This window comes from Ascaphus truei, chromosome 7, assembly GCF_040206685.1.
Source record: "Ascaphus truei isolate aAscTru1 chromosome 7, aAscTru1.hap1, whole genome shotgun sequence".
In the NCBI taxonomy this organism is placed as follows: Eukaryota; Metazoa; Chordata; class Amphibia; order Anura; family Ascaphidae; genus Ascaphus; species Ascaphus truei.
Window position 1 is genome coordinate 113,123,044 of NC_134489.1, and position 8,663 is coordinate 113,131,706.

The 8,663-nt window shown below is 50.1% G+C and overlaps 1 protein-coding gene across 2 annotated transcripts in view; it reads left to right on the plus strand.

The window, feature by feature from the left end:
• Positions 1 to 4,662, plus strand: part of DBI (diazepam binding inhibitor, acyl-CoA binding protein) — a 67,779-nt gene extending 63,117 nt beyond the window's left edge. For both annotated transcript variants that reach the window (XM_075609944.1, XM_075609943.1), the window contains exons 3-4: positions 2,691 to 2,753; positions 4,366 to 4,662. In XM_075609944.1, coding sequence (XP_075466059.1) covers positions 2,691 to 2,753; positions 4,366 to 4,439 — 137 coding nt within the window. In that variant the 3' untranslated portion in view covers positions 4,440 to 4,662. The remainder of the gene's footprint in view (positions 1 to 2,690; positions 2,754 to 4,365) is intronic.
• Positions 4,663 to 8,663: the final 4,001 nt, after the last annotated feature.

Below are 8,663 nucleotides of genomic sequence, written 5' to 3' on the forward strand. Positions count from 1 at the left end.
TACACCGCGTGTTATACACCGCGTGTTATACACCGCATGTGTTATATACAGTGTGTTATACACCGCGTGTTATACACCGCGTGTGTTATACACCGCGTGTGTTATACACGCGTGTGTTATACACGCGTGTGTTATACACGCGTGTGTTATACACGCGTGTGTTATACACGCGTGTGTTATACACCGCGTGTGTTATACACCGCGTGTGTTATACACCGCGTGTTATATACAGTGTGTTATACACCGCGTGTGTTATACACCGCGTGTGTTATACACCGCGTGTGTTATACACCGCGTGTGTTATACACCGCGTGTGTTATACACCGCGTGTGTTATACACCGCGTGTGTTATACACCGCGTGTGTTATACACCGCGTGTGTTATACACCGCGTGTGTTATACACCGCGTGTGTTATACACCGCGTGTGTTATACACCGCGTGTGTTAAACACCGCGTGTGTTAAACACCGCGTGTGTTAAACACCGCGTGTGTTAAACACCGCGTGTGTTATACACCGCGTGTGTTATACACCGCGTGTGTTATACACCGCGTGTGTTATACACCGCGTGTGTTATACACCGCGTGTGTTATACACCGCGTGTGTTATACACCGCGTGTGTTATATACAGTGTGTTATACACCGCGTGTGTTATACACCGCGTGTGTTATACACCGCGTGTGTTATACACCGCGTGTGTTATACACCGCGTGTGTTATACACCGCGTGTGTTATACACCGCGTGTGTTATACACCGCGTGTGTTATACACCGCGTGTGTTATACACCGCGTGTGTTATATACAGTGTGTGTTATACACCGCGTGTTATATACAGTGTGTTATACACCGCGTGTGTTATACACCGCGTGTGTTATACACCGCGTGTGTTATACACCGCGTGTGTTATACACCGCGTGTGTTATACACCGCGTGTGTTATACACCGCGTGTGTTATATACAATCTGTTATACACCGCGTGTGTTATATACAGTGTGTTATACACCGCGTGTGTTATACACCGCGTGTTATATACAGTGTGTGTTATATACAGTGTGTTATACACCGCGTGTGTTATATACAGTGTGTTATATACAGTGTGTGTTATATACAGTGTGTTATACACCGCGTGTGTTATATACAGTGTGTGTTATATACAGTGTGTTATACACCGCGTGTGTTATACACCGCGTGTGTTATATACAGTGTGTGTTATATACAGTGTGTGTTATATACAGTGTGTGTTATATACAGTGTGTTATACACCGCGTGTGTTATACACCGCGTGTGTTATATACAGTGTGTGTTATACACCGCGTGTGTTATACACCGCGTGTGTTATACACCGCGTGTGTTATACACCGCGTGTGTTATACACCGCGTGTGTTATACACCGCGTGTTATATACAGTGTGTGTTATATACAGTGTGTTTTATATACAGTGTGTTATATACAGTGTGTGTTATATACAGTGTGTTATACACCGCGTGTGCTATGTTTGTGAGCGGAGCGGGATTTCCCGTTTAGGTAATGGGATGTCCCCGCCACACAACAGGACTGGGATAGATTCACACATTAGCACTTCCTGGCACAATGTGACACCAGTCCTGTTCCGGCACTGCCGCGGTTATTACCCGGGGCCTGTGTCGCAGATTTCCTGTTCCGGCACTGCCGCGGTTATTACCCGGGGCCTGTGTCGCAGATTTCCTGTTCCGGCACTGCCGCGGTTATTACCCGGGGCCTGTGCCACGGATTTCCGGTTCCGGCACTGCCGCGGTTATTACCCGGGGCCTGTGCCACGGATTTGCTGTTCCGACACTGCCGCGGTTATTACCCGGGGCCTGTGTCGCAGATTTCCTGTTCCGGCACTGCCGCGGTTATTACCCGGGGCCTGTGTCGCAGATTTCCTGTTCCGGCACTGCCGCGGTTATTACCCGGGGCCTGTGCCACGGATTTCCGGTTCCGGCACTGCCGCGGTTATTACCCGGGGCCTGTGCCACGGATTTGCTGTTCCGGCACTGCCGCGGTTATTACCCGGGGCCTGTGCCACGGATTTGCTGTTCCGGCACTGCCGTGGTTATTACCCGGGGCCTGTGCCACGGATTTGCTGTTCCGGCACTGCCGCGGTTATTACCCGGGGCCTGTGCCACGGATTTCCGGTTCCGGCACTGCCGCGGTTATTACCCGGGGCCTGTGCCACGGATTTGCTGTTCCGGCACTGCCGCGGTTATTACCCGGGGCCTGTGCCACGGTTTTCCTGTTCCGGCACTGCCGTGGTTATTACCCGGGGCCTGTGCCACGGATTTGCTGTTCCGGCACTGCCGCGGTTATTACCCGGGGCCTGTGTCACGGATTTCCTGTTCCGGCACTGCCGCGGTTATTACCCGGGGCCTGTGCCACGGATTTCCTGTTCCGGCACTGCCACGGTTATTACCCGGGCCTGTGCCGCGGATTTCCTGTTCCGGCACTGCCGCGGTTATTACCCGGGGCCTGTGCCACGGATTTCCTGTTCCGGCACTGCCGCGGTTATTACCCGGGGCCTGTGCCACGGATTTCCTGTTCCGGCACTGCCGCGGTTATTACCCGGGGCCTGTGCCACGGATTTGCTGTTCCGGCACTGCCGTGGTTATTACCCGGGGCCTGTGCCACGGATTTCCTGTTGCTAACATTTTTCCTGCTGTATTTTCTCCTTAGCGCGACCCGGGATGTTAGACTTCAAAGGCAAAGCCAAGTGGGACGCCTGGGCAGAAAAGAAAGGTATGCGCCCCCTGCCTGGGATAGAACAACATGGCCGAACAGAATGTGACAAGGCTTTTCCCCTGTCCCTGCCCTCGCCAATACATAGGGAGGTTGCGTAAAGCAGGGAATTCTGGGAGAGGCGTTACCAGCGGCAGCCTCGTTGTTTCCGCTCCCAATCCTTCTAATTAACGCTGCTTATAAATGACATTGCTGAGTTACCGGGGGAGGCGGCGGCGGAACTTGTATAAAACCCTCTCGGCGCGCGTACCAATTGGAAACCATGATGCCCGGGTGTAGGTTCCCCGTGGTGAGGACCCTATGGCCCCTTCCCCAGTAAGGATCTCCGGAATCCGGCGTCCCTACATTATACTCGCAGGGGGCGGAGCCAAGAGCCAGAACGCAAGAATCCAGTGCTCAATTAGGCCACTAGATGGCGCCTGCACGGTTTCATTGTGCACATTCACACGTCTAACAGGTCTGCAGCCTGCCCTTCCCCATTATCTATGCATACAAAGCTTCCACTGCTGCCAGGGATTCTGGGTAATGACATGCAAATGAGCAGTGTCACCGTTTGCCTCTTAATCCATTTTAACATGGATTGCTATAAGATTCTGCCTGCCGCATTACACAGCGTTTCAGCACCGCCTTGGATAAAGAAGTGTAGAGCCAGTAACCTACTCACAGACAGCTTGTGCGCCACCTCAGTGTGAGCCTGGTTATTCTCGCTTTGTAACATGAAACTGGAATATGTTTCAATCACACGTAAATAAGACATGTATACAAGTTATAGAGGATGTTCAAAGTGAAACATTAACCCTTAAACTGCCCTTATCATGTACCCGCTCCCTGGTGCTATTAATGCTAATTTTAGGGGGATATGTCCCTTTTTGTGTGACCATAACCTGTGAATCAAAGAGCTTACAATCTAATATTTTAAGGGTAGGGCAACGTGCTTAAAGCCGCACACAGCCTCTGCGGGGGTCTCGAAAACCAGAACTCCCACTTCAGAGGCTAACATTTAATTCCTCTGAATAAAGATACTCAGGAAAGCCAAAGATGGCGCGTACGTGTTTATTTTCTCCGAACGCCGCCGCCTGTTATACACAATAAATGAGTTGTCTGCGGGCAGAGAAAGTGTCGCGCTTCTCCGAGGGGACGACGCTGCGCGGTGTGTCCTGTGGCGCGCTGTTACTGCAGCCGCGGCTAAAACGTGCTCTATACACGGGTCAATTACTCTGCGTTCTCCCAGAATCACCAGCTGCAGCGCCCACCCATAGTAACGCCATCGTAATAAACATGGCCGCATGCAGGAGCGTCCGCTCCATCGCCGTATCTTCCCGGGACATTGCGAGCCGTGCCTGGTGAGCCGTGCATTGGCAGTTAACCCTTTCACCATCTTTATAAAGTAACCTCGGCCTTGTTTTGCTATTAATGCTCATTTTCTGGGGGTGATTGTGATTGGTGCAGAGATGGAGCCCCCCTACACATCTGTGCATGTCCCGGGAGGCGAGGTGATCCAGCAGCTGGGGAGTTAATGTTATGTAGTGACGGGGACCCCTGTATACTGTATACCCTGCACACCGTGTCCCAGGAAAGGCCGGCGGGTCTCTAATTTCCCTTATTCCCGCAGGAACGTGCACAGAGGACGCGATGGCGGCGTACATCAAACTCGTGGAGGAGCTGAAAGGGAAATATGGATGTTAACGCAAGAAACGCACGTCGTGCGCGATGCGCAGCGCCTAACATACTGTCAGCACGAAGGGGAGAGTTAACGCACAGCTCCGCCATGTTCTTTTCATGCCCGTGCTTTGTAATGTCGGTTATAACATGTCATTGTTGTGTAACTAACCTCGTCTGTTAAATTCTTATACTAAACACACCTTACAAGACTTGGATAATGATAAAAATAAACCCGCATTGTTCTGGTTCTGTGTGTGATGGATCCTCTCTCAGCCAATCCTAGGTGTGATGGTAACAAGGGGCAAGACGTATTATTTACTCTCACACACTTTATTTTATTCCTAATCTTACAAATGCACTTTCTTGTTGAAGTAAATGAATAATAATTGAAGGTCTGTTCATTCAGTGTGTAGGTTGCACAGTCAGTGTGTAGGTTGCACAGTCAGTGTGTAGGTTGCACAGTCAGTGTGTAGGTTGCACAGTCAGTGTGTAGGTTGCACAGTCAGTGTGTAGGTTGCACAGTCAGTGTGTAGGTTGCACAGTCAGTGTGTAGGTTGCACAGTCAGTGTGTAGGTTGCACAGTCGGTGTGTAGGTTGCACAGTCGGTGTGTAGGTTGCACAGTCAGTGTGTAGGTTGCACAGTCAGTGTGTAGGTTGCACAGTCAGTGTGTAGGTTGCACAGTCAGTGTGTAGGTTGCACAGTCAGTGTGTAGGTTGCACAGTCAGTGTGTAGGTTGCACAGTCAGTGTGTAGGTTGCACAGTCAGTGTGTAGGTTGCACAGTCAGTGTGTAGGTTGCACAGTCAGTGTGTAGGTTGCACAGTCAGTGTGTAGGTTGCACAGTCAGTGTGTAGGTTGCACAGTCAGTGTGTAGGTTGCACAGTCAGTGTGTAGGTTGCACAGTCAGTGTGTAGGTTGCACAGTCAGTGTGTAGGTTGCACAGTCAGTGTGTAGGTTGCACAGTCAGTGTGTAGGTTGCACAGTCAGTGTGTAGGTTGCACAGTCAGTGTGTACGTTGCACAGTCAGTGTGTACGTTGCACAGTCAGTGTGTACGTTGCACAGTCAGTGTGTACGTTGCACAGTCAGTGTGTACGTTGCACAAACTGTGACAAGCATAGAATTTCTAAATGGACACAGTATCACTGCTTTATACACCTGCCGCATCCCTGCTGTGCGGACTTAATATTACACACAGGATTAATGCTTTTGATAAGCTATATATAAGGGCTTCACACGTAAACATTGGAGAAAGGATTTTCTGCCCTGAGGAGCTTAGATTTAGTATCGGGGAAGTTCTATATAAAGCGTAACGGTGTATTTCCCGTCACGCCCGCGCTTTCTGTCGGGATTTAGTATCAGGGAAGTTCTCTATAAAGCGTAACGGTGTATTTCCCGTCACGCCCGCGCGTTCCGTCGGGATTTAGTATCAGGGAAGTTCTATATAAAGCGTAACGGTGTATTTCCCGTCACGCCCGCGCGTTCCGTCGGGATTTAGTATCGGGGAAGTTCTCTATAAAGCGTAACGGGCGTATTCTCCGGGAGATGAAACCTCCCCGATGTGTCATTTCATCGTCTTATCCCCAGAGCGGTTCTCTCGCCCACAGGGGGCTTCTTCATTCCTCCACCCCAGCGCCTCCCAACTAGGGCTAAAATAAAACCTCGTCCTAAGAAGATCCGGCCAAGACTGTCCTGGCCCGCGGGGTCCGCACCGAGCGGACATGGGGGTTTGTCTCTTCATTGCAGGAAGACTTTGGTTATACTCGGTACTGCTTCATTTTAAAGGGAGCTGCCGTCTCTCAGCACACGGCACCTGACCTCTCCTGTACGTGCGCTGGGGGCCTCTGGCAGTGCATGGGTTAAGAGTTTAACATTACATAAAGACTGGTTTTTCTGTTATAATCATTACTAGCACCTTTATTTACATGACACAATATTACAAGAGTTTGCCAGGCGGCTCTGGAAATCCTGAGAAGTTTCACAACGGGGACAAAATCTTCTGTTCTAAACATGATCCATCCTCATACAAACTGTCACATTTCCTGGACATTGAATATATTTATTGTATCTCCTTTTTTAAGGTAATTTGGAGCTGGATTGTGCTTTGTTTTTTTTTGTTTGTTTCACATATTTTATTAATTTTACAGAATTGCTTCGGTGGGGAGAGGTTTAATTGGCAAATATATCTTCATCCATATGTAGAACAGAACCGAACTGAAGTCTGGGATAATTCCCAAATGAGTCACGGGGATCCTCGGAAACATCGGGACTTCTGGGATCACGTCCATTAAGTAGCCCTTGCAAATTAGGAGGAGGGGCTTACTATGGATCCAAGGGAGAGCTGATGAGTTGGTCAATCCAGCTTCTAGAGCGCTACTCCTGCTGTTCTAGATTAGCCAAGGTTGCATTATTCTTAGGGCTTTACCACGTGTATCCCCAAGGGGACACGTCTGTATTTTTAATGAGAGCCATGGGGAGGAAGTTCGCTCTTTATCCAAAAAGACACAATTGCACAGCCGGTATTAGTCACAACATGGGCTGGTTTATATCAATGTCATGAAGTGGTTTATTCAGTAGAAGGCTGGGGATCAGGCCTGAAAGGTGCTCCAAACATACCCAACACTCCTTCAGCTAGTTTGTGAACCCTGGACCAAATCTAAACCACGTGTGGGCAGGACCACCACGTGCAGGGGATCTGCCCAGTAATAGGGAACCTAGCACCAAATTATGGGGTAAAAGGATGGGGAAGGGCTGCTTACAATGGGAGCCATATAGGGTTGCCAGGTGTCCAATTTTGAACCGGACTGTCCTGTATTTGGATACTCTGTCCAGTAAAAAATGAGAGGTACTGTAATACTGGACATGTATGTGTCTGGTATTTTCCTCCCTGGACATAGTGACCTGACACACCTTTCACCAGTGAGTCCAGTATTTTTGGAGAAGCCACCTGGCAACCCTACCTGTACCTGGCATGCACCTGTACCAGGCATTCACCTGTACATAACACGCACCTGTACCTGGCATTCACCTGTACATAGCATGCACCTGTACCTGGCAACCCTACCTCTACCTGGCATGTACCTGTACCTGGCATGCACCTGTACATAGCATGCCCCTGTACCTGGCATGCACCTGTACATAGCACGCACCTGTACCTGGCATGCACCTGTACATAGCATGCACCTGTACCTGGCATTCACCTGTACTTGGCAACCCTAGAGCCATATATAGAGCCATTAAAGGAGCTGCTTAAGAGCTCCCTGACATGGGAAGGAATCTGACGTTCACCGAGGCAGTTTAGAAGGGTAACCCCCGTTTACTAGAACAGACTTGCTGAACAATAACATATTTTAACGTTAAATGACATTAAGAACCATGAAAACATTTCAATCTCCTCCAGTAAAATGTATGGCCTCGGTTATGTGAGATAACCTTGAAGATTAATGGGGAGACACTGGAGCCCAGCTCGTATAGAAGTCTGGCTCTGGCCCACATTCCCAGGCCTCCCCTGTCTCCAATACTGACGCCCTGCGGGGACGGCGTACGCCAGGCGAGCAGAAAACGTGTCATTCATAGCGGCACGATTACGTGACCACCTCTGCAGAGGGCGCGGAGGTATGTGGGTTTTGCGGGCGCTTCCTTGGGACCTGCAGATGCTGAGGAGGTAACCAGGCTCCAGGAAACCCCCGCTGTCCTCTATGTATGTTCGGGAATCCCGAGGACCATCGTGGGAGACCTGGAGATGAAAGCCCCAGCGGGACGTACACCCCTTTCTCTGAGAATCTCTGGTGTAGGACGCAGGCGCCAAATCCTGGAAACCTTGCAAGCGTCCACCCTCGTTAGTGAGGTCTCGTCTGGATTGAAATACCCCCATCAGAGCTTCCTTTGCCTTGAAATAGTGGAACCGAAGTACCACGTCTCTGGGTCTGCCCTCCGATGGGCACCTCAGGCACAAAGCCCGGTGGCTGCGCTCAATCTTTCTGAAGGTAAGTCTGGTAGTATAGAGCGAAACGCGCAGGTACTTGTTCAGGCTGGAAATGGGCTCCGGCACACTTCGAGATGATTTCCCCTGGCTCTATTACTGAAGGAAAATCCGTTATTTCCTTCCCCTGGCTTCAGAACCAAAAGGAACCTATTCTCTGCAAAGAAAACTGAAGCCAGCCTTGTGACTGGACACAATCTGCACCGTTTGCAGCAGTCTTCCCCGGAGAAGTTTTCACGCCCTGCCACTGTTATCTCCGATTTTTGATG